We start from the raw sequence: 16,456 nt of genomic DNA on the forward strand, positions 1-16,456 counted from the left end.
AGGAGGAGGCAGAAAGGCCTGGGACAGCAGAGAGGCAACTCCCCTGCCTCAGGCTGCTTCCCTGAGCACCGCTCAGAGACAGACACACTTCCAGACTCAGGCAAAGGTCAGAATCAAAGAACCACTCTTACCAGGGGCAAACCAAGGGGGTCCTAGCAAGGGCAGCAGCGACCCTCCAAAGGAATGCACCCAGAGTCGGTGACCCTCCCCCCCCATGCCACGATTCATCTCTTAGAATACTATGAAACGTTTGCAGTTAAAACAGGGAAACGCCACAAAAGATTAGTGTCATCCATGTTAACGCTGTGGCTAGACTCCATAGCGGGCATCTACACTGCACTTTGAGGTGATTTTACATATACTCACACTAGCAGGGCTCAAAATAGCTGCATACAGACATAGGTGGTAGCACAGGCTTCAGCACGGGCTACTGTCATGAGGACGTACCCAGGGATGCTAGTACAGCCTGGGTTGCTGCGTCTAATGCTGCTATTTCCAGCCATGCTAGCACGGGTTTGGCTTTCCATGCTGCCACCACACCTTGACTGCATTGTACACATACCCACAGAGATTCGATTCTACTAGTGTCCACCAGTGAATGGACCTGGTTCTCTAGGCCAAGCCATAGCAGCTTGGTTTTAGACTCCGAGGACCCGTGGCTCAATTCCTTTACATGGCGAAGTGACTCAAGCCTGAATGGACCATACAGAGCCTTGTAAAATAATTTCACAGCTGTTCTCTGGGAAATGCAGTGTCACTTAACTTTGATTTTCAATTTTTTTTCCTCCTCCCCAGAATTTTTCGTGGATGGTCTGGGCATCTTGCTTGTCGGTTCCTGCAGTGATGTTTCTGTCAGTCACCAAGACCATAATCCTGCATCTGATCCCAACCTGGCTAAGGTAGAAGACCAATATAAAACATTCCGGGACAACACTGATGCACAGGTCCAATTTAAGCTAGCTTTGCACTACTTCAAAAACCGACTGAAATGCTACTCAACAAGATAACCCTTTTACCCTGCTCTGTACAATTTCTACGGTAACCTCCCTGATACCCATGGCAAGCGTACGCTCTGGGCTTCAGCCTAATTGCCTTATTTGTGCCACACTGGATGCCTTCCTTTTTGCACCTACCTTTCTATAAAAACTTTTTAATGGGCTGAATTTGGGATCTGGAATCTCTTGGCCCAAACTTGAAATGGACAACGCAGTCATATGTATTATCTGCATTCTGGTCCTGCTACAGGCCTTGCGATGGTGTCCTCTTCATTGCAAAGTTTCTCTGATCATTGAGTGAGGCAGTTTTGGCTAATACTGAGCCAGATTCATCATTGCCCTGCACTGTGTCCTTTCCAGCCAGTGCAGAGTGAAGCGGGGCAGAGTGGAATTCCTACTGGTTTGATCTGGTAGCACTCCAGATCCTCTCTGCATTTGAATGGATTATCAGGGATGCACAGACTGACTTCCTTCCTTCTTGGAGGCGTACAGTAATTCCTCGCTTAACGTTGTAATTATGTTCCTGAAAAATGTGACTTTAAGCGAAACGATGTTAAGCAAATCCAATTTTCCCATAAAAATTAATGTAAATGGGGGGGTTAGGTTCCAGGGAAATTTTTTCACCAGACAAACAATTAACACACACACACACACACACACACACACACACACACACACACACACACACACACACACACACACACACACACACAACACACACACACACACACACACACACACACAAAACTGGTATACAGCGATGATGATTGTGAAGCTTGGTTGAGGTGGTGAAGTCAGAGGGTGGGATATTTCCCAGGGAATGCCTTACTGCTAAATGATGAACTAGCATTTGGCTGAGCCCTCAAGGGTTAACACATTGTTAATGTAGCCTCCCATTCTACAAGGCAGCATGAATGGAGGGAGGGGAGACAGCATGGTAGACAGAGACATACACCCTTTGTGTGGGAGAGGGAGAGAGATGCACATTGCCCCTTTATGTATGCTGACCCCACTCTGAGGACATCGCCTTTAACAAAATCAGGAAGTTGAGACAGCATGTATGGCCAGCAAGTTCTCTTCCTCCTGAGCCCTGTCCTGTCCCCACCCAGCTCTCTATGGAGATGGGGTAAGTGGGGGACTGGAGTAGGGGGAGGGGGACACCCTGAAATTAGCCCCCCCATTTCTCCCCTCCCCTGCAGTAGGAGGAGGGACAGCTGAACTGCCGGCAATTGATAGCCTGCTGGGCAGGTGCTGCACAGGGAACTTAGGGAAGCAGGGAGCTGATAGGGGGGCTGTCGGTCTGCCCTGGTTCCAAGCCCCCACCAGCTACCTCCAACAGGCTGCTCCTCTTGCAAGCAGTGGACAAAGCAGGCGGCTGCCAAACGATGTAATAAGGGAGCACTGCGCAGCTTTAATCGAGCATGTTCCCTAATTGATCAGCAACATAACAACGTTAACCAGGACAACTTTAAGTGAGGAATTAATTGTAACTGGAATGCGTGCTCACAAGTCGAGTGCCAGAAGCAAAATCACTTTTATGTTTAGACCGAAGTGCTTGGTGTGACGAAGTAGGACTGTTCTTAATATTTCCTCTGAATACTGTGTGGGTGCCTCAGTTTCTGTTTGACACTCCGTCTCCTGGCAACAAATGACCCAGGCCCCTCCCCCCTGCAAGAGGATGCTAAAGATGTGGAAAAACAAAAAGATCAGGTAACCTCCTGACCCGAGAAAAAGACAAAGGCCAGAAAGGAGGGGCTGGAGGGGGTTTCAGTTTGGAGCTTGCTGGGCATGGGAAGTGATGGCAGACGAGGTTATCTGGCTCGCTGGGTCCCAATATGGACCCATCTGAGGGGTCCCGTTCTCTCTACCTACAAGCTCTGTTTTAAACCATGTTCCTGTCGTCTAATAAACCTCTGTTTTACTGGCTTTCTAAAAGTCACATCTAACTGCAAAGTGGGGGTGCGTGTCAGACCCTCTGGCTTCCAGGACCCCACCTGGGCAGACTTGCTGTAAAAAGCGCACAGAGGAGCATATGCTAAATGCTCCAAGGTCAAACCCAAAAAGGTGAAGCCATGTAAGCTTCTTGTCCTAAAAACAGTCTGCGCCAAGAAGAAGGCGGCTCCCCAAAGTCCTGACTGGCTTTGTGGGGAGCAGTTCCAAAGCATTGCCCAGGGACTCCGTGACACTTGGTTTATCCTAAATGGAGTTAGTATGTTGTCTATGCAATATTTGTTGAGAATTTCTTATGATTACTCCTTACTTAAGGACCAGAGTGGGAATGTTGGAAACCTAGCTTAGTTAAGAAGCTTTCACTTAAGAGGAGGAAAATGCAAACTCTCCTAACTGTCCTGCCTGAATGCAGTCCACGTTCACGTGACCCAAGTTCTTTTCATCTGCTAGCTCGTGTCCTATGTGAAATGGTGGAGTTCAGTTCCTAGTGGGCAGCTAACCACAACATCAAAAAAACCCCACCATTACCACAGTGGTGGGACCTGGATGCTAATCTCTGCCAAGAAGTAAATGCCTCAAGCAGACCACGGGTCTTACACATCAAGGCCCCATACTTCTAACGAGATGAGAGAACTTGGCCTTGGTATGAAGTGTTCTGACATTGGTTAGGCAAATGACCTAGCTTTGATTTTTGGTCCTCTCTGTATGTCTTGTAGCCTGTGAGCTCATTGGGGCAGGGGCTATCTCTGTTATGATTGGACAGCACCTACCGTGATCGGGTTTCCTTTACACTACTGTGATGTGGATAATTAAAATAACTTATTTGAGTTGAACATTGACTTAAAATGTGAACTTTCCTTGTGGTTCTGAAAAGTCCTATCCATTCATGCAAGAGCTGAAATTCTTTGTGCTCTATGTCCCCCCGTGGTGACACTGAGAGCTTTCTACATAATGGTGATTTTCTAGTACACTTACTATTCTTTTATAACTAGGTAAGAGATTGTGTATTCTCAATGCTGCAGTGTTCTTCTTAAAAGTATTTAGGATGGATGTTTTTAAAGCTACCACAAAAAGAAAAGGGCCCTGCTTGAAAGCCAGCCCTTATTGCTGAGAGTCTTGCTGTGTAATACAGTTGAGATGCATAATGATACCTCATGATTCTATAGACAGTGCTTTGTATTCTGCTGCCACAACTAAAGTTAAGTCAGTGATTTTCAAACTTTTTTTTTTTTTTTTGCGGACCACTTGAAAATTGCTGAGGGTCTCGGCGAACCACTTAATGATCTTTCCAAATCTTACGAGGAGTCCAGTGGCACCTTAAAGACTAACAGATGTATTTGTGCATAAGCTTTCGTGGGTAAAAAACCTGCTTCTTCAGATGCATGGAGTGAAAATTACAGATGCAGCATAAATATACTGACAGCTAATAGTACAAACAACATGTAACTATTGTAAAGCACTTTGGATAAAAGCACTGTATAAAAAAACCCTTAATAATAAATAAAAGCACACAACTCATATTTTAATATCAGTAATCTTACCGTTCTAATGTGATGGATGTACCCTCTCTCCCCCACCACAGCAGCCCCTGAGCTGGGTCTGAGAAGGAGGAGGGTCTCTCCCCCTCCACAGCAGCCGCCATAGAGCTTAGGCTGGGAAGGAGGACCGTCTCTCCCTGGCAGCCACAGCCCTGGAGCTGGGGAAAGTCTCCTTTCTCTGGCTGCTGCAGTCCTGCACATCCCAAATTCCCCCCACCCCCTCTTCTGACTCCACTGCCCCCTCCCACCTACCCCCTATTCCCTCCAAGGCCACCACCTCACCTTACAGGTGTGTCTTCAACAAGGTCCAGAGAGTGGATGCTCAGCGCTTTCTGAAAACCAGGCCCCTTGAAGATGCCTTCCACAGCAGGCCCTCAAAATCACTAGCCACTTCTCTCTTTGTACTGCAGTAGCACCTCACACTTAAGTCCATGCCTTGAGTCATATCAGCACCCACCCATCCACTCCTCAGCCTCGCTGACCTCTTTGTTTCTCCTAAGAATGGAGATAAACATATACAGGTGCAGTATAATTTTTTGCTTTCATTTTAAAAATGAAACAGTGGAGTAAAGCGGTTTGTGGCAAAACCTAGCTGGAAGAAAAATGAAGTCTGCGTCCATCCACAATCACAACTCCATATCTGAGCCAACTAGCCTGACTCACGAAAGTACAAGGCAAAGAACATGGAGCAGTAGGGGAAGGGAGAGAAAATAAACAATCAACCGAAGGGAGGAAAAATATCATTACAGTCAAGTACAACTTTTCGATGGATAGTCTGAAATTGCATTGGATCGGTGACGGGGTGGGGTGGGGTGGGGAGCAGCACTTTGTTCCACACACCTGTTTGAAGAACTCAATCAGGTGGACTAGCTACTCCCCTTGTCTCCCAGTATCAGGAATGAGGGAGTACAGAACAACATGGCAGCTGACTGGGGATTTCAAAACCAGGATAACTGCAATATGGATTAGTTCTACCTCTCTATCTGCACATCTGTGTATTGAACTGTCCTAAGCTTCAGATGATATGTAAGAAGTCACTTTAGTCACAAGCCATTCCTGTCTGGTTGTTACTTTTATAATCCAGCCCTGACTGCTTTATCATAAACACACGTTGAGCACCGGTAAAAGCGAACCATCCAGACTTCACACTACCTAAAAATACTTTCCCGCTTCAAAGGGACACCATCTGGGGTGCAAAGGTGTCGCTACAAGCAATGTGGTCCGAATGGCAACTGAATGCCAGTCTATGCAAAAGTGACCAGTCATCACACAACCAAAGCGTCCGCTGAGATAGAGGAGCTGAGAGAAGTTGTACGGCTGACAGAAGTAAATATCAAAGTTAAAAAAGAAAAAAAAAAGGAATGGAATGTTGAGCATTTTTTAAAAATTGGTCATAACTGAACAATTTAGCACTGCTGAGGTTTTACAACTAATGAACACATTAAAGTGAAAAGAGAGTTGATAATTTTTTTTTAAAGAACATTTTTTCTTCAGAAAAAGAAAGTAATTTTTCCCTCTACACTGCAGCATGTGGAGTTGCCACTACCTATTTTATTTTATTGTCACTAAGAGGTAGATAAACAAATATGAATTGGTTATATATAAGGTCACATGTCCCCTTGTTTGACATGCAGGAAGCTAATATACTCCATAGGCACTCGCTGTTTAAGGAATAGCTGGGGGCTTCACATTGATTAAACCCCCTCTCCTATGCGGAATGAAACTACAGATATGTAGGTTTTGTAGTTCACTAGACCAGATCTAATTAAAGGGACAGTGTCAGGTTTTGTTTGTTTGTTTAAGGAGGGAAAAATATCCTTAAAGTCAGTCGAGTTTATCTTGGGATGAATTGGGTGTATCTTTAAAAAACATAATTTTCTTAACTCTTTTAACACGCAGTAAATAATTTTGTAAAGACCAGCTCTGCCCTGATTTATAGGCCGTGTAGTCCTATTAATTTTCCAGGATGTTAAATCTAAAGCGATTTTAGCTAATAATCTAATTTGTGTTCCATTAATGATTTACTTTTTTGCACTGTGATCTGTTTGGCTGCTGTTTAGAATAAATTTAATTTTTTCAGTTCCTTCCCCACTGGCACATTTGCTGCTGTTTTCACGTGGTAAAATACAGATTTCTACTGGAATCTTTAATTTAAAAAAGGATCCATGGAGACAGTTCTAGTTAGGCCAAATATTGCTTTTTGGGTCATAAAACCAACAGTGTGGGCCTGTGTTCACCTGACACCATCCCTTTAATCATTCACCGTTGAAGATCACCGTTCCTTTAACTAGTACACTGCACAGTTTACACCCTACTCGCTGCCTTTGGGAATGGGGACAATCACCTCGATGCTGAGACGGCAACAGGCTTTTTCTCCCCTCCCACAAGCCAGTTTTGAAAGCAGCCCAGCTTTGCCCACCACCGCTTCTGCCGTATCACAAACAGACCGCATGTCCGAGAAGTATTAATCTTGAACAAAATTTTTTAAAATTCTGTAAATTCTGTAATGTACAATAAAGCAGCAGGGTTCAAATGCATATTTAAATTAGAGATGAGCTGACTTTTAAAGGGTTCTAGTTATCACCCTTCCACTCAGATGTCTATCTGAACCTCAGGGGCCCAGATGGCACCACAGCTGGTATGTCCTACCCTTCCCAGGCCCTGGCTCCCACAAACCTGCTGTGTCATTGTGACTCAGCAGGCTACTCCACCTTCTCTTACCAGGTCTCTTCTAGGGAGTGGAGGGGTGGCACCTTCTCCTCTTTCCCAGTATTCCTTCAGAGGAAAGCCTGAGCCTTAGGTTTAGCCCATTACTTCTTCTCTGACCTTCAGTGGACATGGAGAACAAATTATCACAGTCCTCTTTGTAACAAGCCCTTAACCTATTTTAAGATTATCAGCCTCCTTCCCCTCTTTTCTCAGCACTAAACATGCCCATTGTTTTAACCTTTCCTCCCAGGTCAGGTTTGTTAAACCTTTGATCATTTTGGTTGCTCTCTTCCAGATCCTCTTTGTAATGATGGGGGTTCTTTTCATAGAATCATACAATATCAGGATTGGAAAGGACCTCAGGAGGGTATCTAGTCCAACCCACTGCTTAAATCAGGACCAATCCCCAACTAAATCATCCCAGCCAGGGCTTTGTCAAGCTTGACCTTAAAAACCTCTAAGGAAGGAGATTCCACCACCTCCCTAGGTAACCCATTCCAGTGTGTCACCACCCTCCTAATGAAAAAGTTTTTCCTAATATCCAACCTAAATCTTCTTATTCTGTCATCTGGTACCACTGAGTACAGTCTAGATTCATCCTCTTTGGAACCCCCTTTCAGGTAATTGAAAGCAGCTGTCAAATCCCCCCCCACCCCCGCCATTCTTCTCTTCTGCAGACTAAACAATCCCAATTCCCTCAGCCTCTCATAAGTCATGTGCTCCAGCCCCCTAATTATTTTTATTGCCCTCCACTGGACTCTCTCCAATTTTTCCATATCCTTTTTGTAGTGTGGGGCCCAAAACTGGACACAGTATTCCAGATGAGGCCTCACTAATGTCGAATAGAGGGAATGATTAGGTCCCTCGATCTGCTGGCAATGGTCCTACTTATACAGCTCAAAATGCCATTAGCCTTCTTGGCAACAAGGGCACACTGTTGACTCATATCCAGCTTCTTGTCCACTGTAACCCCTAGGTCCCTCTGTATCCTATCCCTACCCTCCAGCGTATCTACCACTCCTCCCAGTTTAGTGTTATCTGCAAACTTCCTGAGGGTGTAATCCATGCCATTCTCCAGATCATTAATAAAAATATCGAACAAAACCAGCCCCATGACTGACCCTTGGGACACTCCGCTTGATACCAGCTGCCAACTAGACATGAAGCCACTGATCACTACCCACTGAGCCCGATGATCTAGCCAGCTTTCTATCCATGTTATAGTCTATTCATCCAGCCCATACTTCTTTAACTTGCTGGCAAGAGTAAACATGCCCCATTGTTTTAATCTTTCCTCATAGGTCACTGTGGGCGACCATCCAAGGCACAGTGGTCCAGGAGGTGCCATCCATGCCTCAAGCTCATGGGTGTAGGCTGCCAGAGCAGGATTGAGTGCGGGCGAGCATGTGCTTGGAGCCCCTGGCCAGCCAGCCAGGTGGTGGGCAATGTTGCCTGGAGCTGCCAGCCTGGTGGCAGGTAGCAAGGCTCACCCCTTAGTGGAGCTAGTAGGTGAACCTCTGAGTTCCCCCTTCCTGTAGGCCCAGTGATCAGGAGTTGTATGGCCGGGGGAGCCCACAAGCTCAGTAACTCCCTCCTGTGCAGCCCAGCCTGGGTGGCCGGAAGGCGGCATCTGCTGGCCAGTCATCCAGTTCTGAAGGCAGCACCGCTGCCAGCAGCAGTGCAGATGTCAGGGTGGCATGGTCTGGTATTGCTACTCTGACTTCTGCACTGCTGCTGGCAGCGGTGCTGCCTTTAGAGCTGGAGGGAGGCGGCTGCTGGCAAGCCCAAGCACAAATCAAGCACTGGTGTTGGGGCTTGCTGATGATGTGTCCTGGCACTGCCGGGCTCCCAGCCAGCAGCCACTGCTGTCCGGCCACAATACCGTGTCACGCTTACTTCTCAGAAAAGTACTGTGAAAAGTGAGTGTGGAGAGTAAGGGGGAGCAGGAGGCAGATTTAGGGGTTGCAGGGAAATGGGGTGCAGTGGATGTGGGGCCAGGAAGGAGGTGGGGACAGAGGATAGTAATGGGGTGAGAGATGGAGGAGATTGGATGTCAAGTCCCCAGACTAGGGTAGTGGTGGGTAGGGGAAATATCCTCCAAGTAGCCAGGGAAAACCAGTGTTGCATTATTGCCAACTATTGCATATCACAGAAGTTTGTGGGCCTGCAGGAGGAGCTGTCATGATGATGCAAAAAGCTTCTCCCAGCCATGTGATTTCCAGGGCTGGGCACGTGGCAGACCTCTGTGGCGCTGTTTTGGAGGGAAGGACACAGACCTGCCCTGCCACTGACCTAGCTTCATGTATGCTCCTATAGCAGAGAGAGAGAGTCCAGGGGCAGAAGGAGGGAGAGTGGAGTGAGGGGAAAAGCCTTCCCACTGCTTTGGACAGGGCCCGATTAACCTTTTGTGGGCCTGGTGCCAAACATAGTTGTGGGCCTTCATGAGGGCAATGGAGCTGGGGGGGTGGGGGGGGCGAGGGCAGAGTGAGGGGCCGGCCAAGGGCATAGCATGGCAGGGGCACTATTTACAAATCAGCAGTTGCCAGATACACAATGGCCCGCCTGGCCCCTGTGCTGCCAGCATGCCCCTTCCGCTCAGGGGTGGGCCCATGTCACACCATACACCACCATCTACCCAACACTGGAACACCCCCTGATTTCCTATGACCAGAGCCCCCTCCAGACCTGCTATGCCACCCCCAGACCCTGCCACAAATGCACAGCACCCTGCACACCATCACCCCGCCCAGCGCTCTCTGTCCACAGCCCCACCATAACTGCCCAGCACCCTACACACAACCCCCACTCCCTAGTGCCCCAACACAGAGATCTTCCCCACCCCCTTACAGCCCAGCACCCCACCACACCTTGCCTCCTGGCTGCACTCACCGGCCAGTGCAGTCAGGGCTGGTCCTGGGGCGGGGAATCGCTCTAGCCACTTGGGAGTGGTTGCCATCAGCCAGGCTCCCTGAGGACCCACTTGTCTGGTGGAGCCCAGCCAAGCCTCCCCCCACACTGGCTGAGACTGGCCAGGCTTCTGCCCCAGTCCCAGGTGGCTCAGCTTTGGGGAGACAGGTGGTGGGGCCCCGCAGGTGGTGGGAAGCAGAGACGGCCACAGAACCGGAGGTGCACTGGGGTCTGGCCAGGGGACGGAGAGAAGCTAGCAGGTGGGGCCAAGGGGTGGAGAAGAGCCCTCGGCCGGCGGCTGGGCAGGCCGAGAGGAGCAGGTGGTGTGTGAGGGGGGCAGCAGGCTGGAGGGTGGGAGCCCAGGGCACAGGACAAGCAGAGCAGGCCGGGTCCCCCTTCTGAGCATGGGCCCGGCTCCATGGCGCCATCGTAAACCCGGCCCTGGCTTTGGAACGTCTCCTCTCCCTGGGATCTGGGTAGAGAAGAAGGCGGGGAGGGAAGGAGCGTTTTGAGGGAGTTAGTGAGGTGGGGTTGGTGGGTCCCTGGGAAAGGAGGAGGGTAAGTGAAGCAGCCAGGGAGAGGAGCCCTTTTTTTGTGTGCATCAAAGGTTGACTTTTCAGCACCCAGCCAGAAGAGTAGAGGGCGGTTAAAAGTAAACAGACCAACTGAAAAGACCTGGTTTGATGCTAACTTTAAAATCTCATGATTTTTTGGGGGGGTGGGTGGGGGGAAGTGTGGAATCCAGCTATGAATTTTTATGTCTGGTGGTTGGCAGGACTGAAGGGGGCTCCCTCTGGTGTCAGGGCCTGGGACGGTGCCTCCCTCCCCTGGCTCTCTGATCAGGAAGTAGATCTGAGGCTCTGACTTCTGTTCCCAGGAATGGAGCTGGCAGTCCCCTTCCTCGACTGCCAGAAGTTGGCTGCCTGGGGAGCCAGAAAAAGCCACCCAGCTCTGCTGCCCAAGGTAAGCCCAGCTGGGGCAAGTAGGATTCCTGGGGGGGTTGGGGCACCCAGCAGTCCTGGGTGCTGCAGGCCTCAGCTCCTGCTGAGCTCTAAGCAGGGGCTTGAGGCTCAAGACTATTCGGCCTAGTGGTTTATTAACTCTTCTAATTGTCCCCGTTCTTGTCCTTCTGGCCTCCTTGGCATGCAATCACACCTCCTAACTGGGATGTAACTGGCTCCCTTGCTGACAGCATGACCCCCCAGGAGCGAGGACCAAAGCCTTAAGCCCACCCGAGCCCTGCTGCACTGGGTGGGGAGCCCAAAGCCCGAGCCCCACCGTCCCTGGCAGCGGGAGCCAAGCTGAAGGGCTTCAGCACCGGGCAGGAGGTCTGTAACCGGAGCTCCTCCCTTGGGCTTTGGCATCGGCCAGGGTGTGGGACTTGGACTTTGGCTTCAGCTCTAGGCCCCAGCAAGTCCTAAGCCAGTCCTGGCAACCCTATTAAAATGGGGTCATGACCCACTTCAGGGTCCCGACCCACAGTTGAGAACCGCTGGTCTAAGAAGACCAACCAGACCAAAGGATGGGTGGGTAAATAAATAGAGGCACAGAAGGGTGAAGGGACTTGCTTATGGTCACACAGCTGTCCAGTGATGGAGCTGGAACAGAACCCACCTCTCCTGACTCCCTCTCCAGTATCCTCCCTGATAGACTATGCTGTCTTTCAGCTGAGGAAAGCCTCTCTGTGGTGCAGGTGAGCTTGGTTAGAGGGGTTATATGTGGCCCTGATTCATATGGCAGTGGCAACCACCTGTTAGCTGAAAGAATAAAACCAAACCAAACTGCTCTAGGCAGGGTTTCTAGTGTCTGTGCTGACAACTGTGATTTGATCCAAACCAGAGCAATTATTAGCTAAAATTGGCCCACAGACTTTGCTCCTGCATAGCAGGATAAGCTGGATTATACTGTTCAAAATAATTTAACAAGTTGTTTTACTGGTGAATTGTATTTATCCAGTGGTTTCTTTCTGGCACTGGTGTTCTGGGTTGCATTTATTATGAGGGCTGTATCTATACAGGTTTCAGGGTAGCAGCCATGTTAGTCTGTATATGCAAAAAGAACAGAAGTACTTGTGGCACCTTGAAGACTAAGAAATTTATTTCAGCATAAGCTTTCATGGGGTACAGCTCACTTCTTGGGATGCATAGAATGGAACACACAGACAGGAGATATTTATACATACAGAGACCATGAAAAAGTGGAAGTATGCGTACCAAGTGGAAAAGTCTAATCAATTTGAGGTGAGCTATCGTCAGCAGGAGGAAAAAAAACCTTTGAAGTGATAATTGAGGTGACCCATAGAGGGTGTGAGGAGAACTTAACATAGGGAAATAGATTCAATTAGTGTAATAATTCCCAGCCATTCCCAACCATTCCCAGTCTCTGTTTAAACCAAAGGTTAATGGTATCTAATTTGCATATTAATTCGAGTTCAGCAGACTCTCTTTGGACTCTGTTTTTGAAGTTTTTTTGTTGCAAAATTGCTACCTATGTTAAGTTCTCCTAAGGTCTCTCTAAGGTGCCAGAAGTACTCCTTTTTGTATCTATACAGTTCAGTATGTGTTCTCTTTCTACATTTCCAAAATAAAATTTATTTTGCTTAGTTTGCAGCTATTTTTTTAAAAGATCAATGTTTATGTCCTTTCTAAGTTGACCAGTAGTTTGTTTGCAGTTTATTTCTAGTAGGCTTTTGTTCTCATGGAGAGAATTTTGCACAGGGTGATGGTACAGCTGAGCCATTCCCCCCCAGAGGAAGCTTTTTATGTTTTGAGTAGTTTGTCTGAAAATCTCAGAATTGGGGACATTTCCAGTAGCATTGCTGGGTTGTCACTGGCTATATTGAAATGGACAAGGCTTCTCCTTTTGGCTTAGGTGTTGTGAAGTTTGTCATTATCCTGATTTTAACAGACTGACACATAGTTGAATTACATTTTATGTTTTTTCACCAACAATTTGACTTTGCAGCAGTTCCCGGTTTCTAGTTTTGTGCCATGCTAAAGCAATTGCTTTTTTAAAAAAATCCACAGAGCAGGTAAATATTCTCCCCTAGCTTTTTTTAGGTGGTTTTTTTTTTTATAAGCCTCTTCAGGGTACAGATGTGTTTGATGCTTTGATTCTCAGGTAGGTCTGCAGCTATTGGACTTGTTAACAGGGTGGGGCTGTAGACACTGAGTATCAGGTGCAGGGCTGGCATTGGATATACCTGTGTGGGTGGGGCTTTAGATACTAAATACCTGGAGCTAAGATGGTATTGGGTGCCTGTGTACTAGGGGTGTGAGTTTCTGGGAGGGTTGGACAGCTCTCTTTGCTATATAGCTCAGATTAGTGCAATTGGTTACTTGTGGGGGAGCTCGTGGTCATTGGGGGTGTTTGGTCAGAATCAGCATGTTTTTGGGATTGGATCTCTCCTTATTCCTGGGCTTTCAGCTGCCAAAGGATGCTGAGATCTTACTGCAGGTTTGATTGTGGCTTGTTGTGTATGTGGTTTTTTTTGTTTTTTGTTGTTGTTGTTTGTTTTGTGTTTTGGTTTTTTTTAATAAGTAGAATAACTGAGTGAAAGGGATTTGTCTCTAATTTCTGTCCATTGTGTTCAGGCTTCAGATTTTCTGGGGGAAACTCTACAAATGGAAACCCAGCGCAGTTCCATTGAGCTGGGCTATTGAGTTTGGCAGATATTTACTTATTCTACTGCAGCAGTGACTATGCACTGTCTGGGGGTGAAGGAAGACCCTTCCTGGAATTAAACACTAGAATCCCTGAGCTTCGATACTGGCCAGGAGAGGAAACCCCTTGGCTGCAGAACAGCTCTCCTTGTAAACAAATGGCAGTAGCATTTTCTTTTGCTTCTTAAAAGCTAACCTGATCTGCTCAAACAGGCAAAACACACTTCATTCCCTTCCATGGTAAAGGTGCTTCCTATGCCCTCAGGCTGGTGTGGTTATGGCCTTTCTTTGACTTGCAAAGGCTATAATGTTGTGGGTTGAAATGGGGCTTTCTGCTTGACTGTCAGCAAAGTTGTAAAGATCCCCAGTCAGTGCATGGCGCTCTCCTCTCATTATAGGTGGGTCGATAGCTAATTTTAATAAAACTTTCTAAATTAAACCAATTTGTCTACTGATGCTTTTAAAACAAATATACTAGAATCTTCGTGTAAAAAGCTAAACAAGGATGAGAGAGCCTCCTCTATTAAGAGACACTTAAACAATTGTCAGTCACTTCCATGTAGACAGATGGGGTAGAGGGGTTGTTTAAAAACCTGTAACAACAACAAAGCTGGTGCTAAAGGGGGAATTTATAGGAGGAAACTGCTGTGTATTTAATGACTAATTACGACAAGGAAAAGACTGTCTAACTTTTGACCCTGACCCCAAAAAATGATGGGAGTCTTTATACAGGGTCTTAATGATGCCTTATGAGCTTTAAGAAAAGGTGTGTAAATTAAACCAACTTGATGCTTTTTGAATATGCTATAATCTTGATTAAGTATTTTTAAAACATTTAAAAAGGCGCACACATCTCAGTTATATTCAATGATACGGGGGGGGGAGTGGGTTGTGGAGGGGAGAAGAAACTCTGCTGCTTCAATGTTTAAACTCAGCCACTTGTCTCAGAAAGAAAAATGACCATAAGGCCTCAGAATAAAGGGTACTAAAAATAGAGAACAGGGACTCAATGCAAAGGAACCCAGTAAATCCCAGGAAGGCCACAATCATAGATACATTTAAACGTCTTTCTTCCTCGTTGATCGAGAAGAGTAAATGCAGCAGTAATCTTGTATTCCGATTACGTGTATTTCTGCCAACAAAAAGACTTGAATGTAACGTGTTCTCAAAAATTTCCTCACTCCATGAGCTCCTATGCCCTAACAGTAATAAGACCCTTCCCCCCCCACTTCATCAATGTTTTTGTGTTGGATCATTGTACTGTACTTGCAAGTGGTTGTATTTGCTTATTCCAAAACTTTGCATATGGTGGTGTAAAACTTATATACTGCTTTACAAATGACCCCTAATCAGGAGAGTAGTCATATTGACTTATTCATTAATGTATGAGGATTTCAAGATTAAGCCTATATGTAAAAGGCTAACAAAATCTTTACTCTTGGGGAGGATATTGTCTTAAATATCAAGTGCAATAATTCCACAGACATGTAATGCTTTCTTTACAATCTTCCTCCTACCACCAGCCAAAAAGTAACAGATCTTGTTATGCTCCGATAGACTAGGCAATACCAGGAATAATGCTCACAATTATTAAATGTTTACTGGACTGGGCCCCAGTTTTGCTTTAGTTCTGAATGTCTTATGTTTTTTATTTTATTATCTTCTTTGTTTAGTTTCTAGAATTTTATTCTTCAACGTAATTTTAAAAGGGACAGTGGGGGAGAATTAATTTTTTGTTTTTTTATTTAAAAATATCCACAACTTTTATAATCTCTCTGTACTTGTGTGCTCTGGCTTTTTTTTTTTTTTTTTTTTTTTTTTTTTTTTTTTTTACTATCTGGTAGTTTTGTCTCTTGTGTGAATAGGATTGAAAGTGACTTGAGGATGTAAGCCTGACAAATAGTAGTGTTTTTTGGAGTTATTGTAATTTTTTTAAATTTTGTCTTTCACTGTACAATTTGCATGATCTTAAGTAAAATGATATATAAAGCAAAAGGGAAAATGCCTTTTACAATGCATAAAAGACAACAAATATTTCCATGATGTGTGTTTAAAATTTTTTTTATGGGAACTTAAAAAAAAAAAAGTACAAATGTTTCCTCTAATTGTTCTGTATGTGAAAAATTTAAAGGGAAACAAACAAACAAACAAAATTTATAGTTAAAACATCGTCATTGCTGGGTGATCTCAAGTTACTCCTCTCCAGTTAGTCTGGCTGAAGGGGAAAGTGCCACACTACAAAATGGCTCGGGTGAGCAGCACTGTGTAGGAAGGCCATTCCTCCAGTTTTAAACCAGACAGTCCTCTTTTGGGGTGGCTTGTCCCCCGGCTGGTACTGAGACAAAACCAGACTTGTTTTTTTGTCCAGTATCAGGTGAGGGACACCATTTTGAAGAATGTGCCATTCCACCTCCACCTGTGTGAGTGGAGCAGCACGTTCTTCAAAATGGCGTCCTCTGTGCAGCATGAGCTTGTACACACCAGGTGTGGGAGGTCATGCTGGCGGGGGCGGGCCCACACCATTCCCAGAAGTATCAGAGTGTCCATTATTCTGGGGATGTGTGAGTGGCCACCCTAGCATAGAGCAATTGTGTTAACAGCTGACCGTCTATACACCTGATGGGCCAGCTAACTTGAGCTAAAAGCACCCCTACTTGGAGTTCAGAGGGTTTGTGTGTGAACAGAACTTGAGTTA

At 46.3% G+C, this 16,456-nt stretch overlaps 2 protein-coding genes and 1 long non-coding RNA gene across 24 annotated transcripts in view; 2 read left to right on the forward strand and 1 right to left on the reverse strand.

Moving 5' to 3' along the window:
* Positions 1-16,456, forward strand: part of LOC127040693 (beta-1,4 N-acetylgalactosaminyltransferase 2-like) — a 136,153-nt gene that overhangs the window by 89,610 nt on the left and 30,087 nt on the right. For 5 of the 11 annotated variants that reach the window (XR_007771525.1, XR_007771522.1, XR_007771521.1 and 2 more), the window contains one exon: positions 796-884. The exons of 1 other annotated variant lie outside the window; for it this stretch is intronic. Coding sequence is in view for 2 of the 10 variants with exons in the window: in XM_050935201.1 (XP_050791158.1) it covers positions 796-1,007 (212 nt within the window). In the remaining 8 variants the exon portion in view is untranslated. Of the gene's footprint in view, positions 1-795; positions 1,648-16,456 lie in introns of those variants that run through there. 5 more of the 11 variants (XR_007771527.1, XR_007771529.1, XM_050935201.1 and 2 more) reach the window with 3 other exon arrangements.
* Positions 1-16,456, reverse strand: part of LOC127040701 (uncharacterized) — an 86,563-nt gene that overhangs the window by 39,929 nt on the left and 30,178 nt on the right. Inside the window, exon 2 of one of the 2 annotated variants that reach the window (XR_007771530.1) lies at positions 3,231-3,487. The exons of the other annotated variant lie outside the window; for it this stretch is intronic. This is a non-coding gene — a long non-coding RNA (uncharacterized LOC127040701). Of the gene's footprint in view, positions 1-3,230; positions 3,488-16,456 lie in introns of those variants that run through there. 2 annotated transcript variants of the gene reach the window in all.
* LOC127040692 (beta-1,4 N-acetylgalactosaminyltransferase 2-like) overlaps positions 1-16,456 on the forward strand; it is a 76,057-nt gene that overhangs the window by 29,968 nt on the left and 29,633 nt on the right. Inside the window, exon 1 of one of the 11 annotated variants that reach the window (XM_050935197.1) lies at positions 13,552-13,575. The exons of the other annotated variants lie outside the window; for them this stretch is intronic. The gene's annotated coding sequence lies outside the window, so the exon portion shown is untranslated. Of the gene's footprint in view, positions 1-13,551; positions 13,576-16,456 lie in introns of those variants that run through there. 11 annotated transcript variants of the gene reach the window in all.

The sequence above is a fragment of the Gopherus flavomarginatus genome, chromosome 25 (assembly GCF_025201925.1).
Source record: "Gopherus flavomarginatus isolate rGopFla2 chromosome 25, rGopFla2.mat.asm, whole genome shotgun sequence".
NCBI lineage: Eukaryota > Metazoa > Chordata > Testudines > Testudinidae > Gopherus > Gopherus flavomarginatus.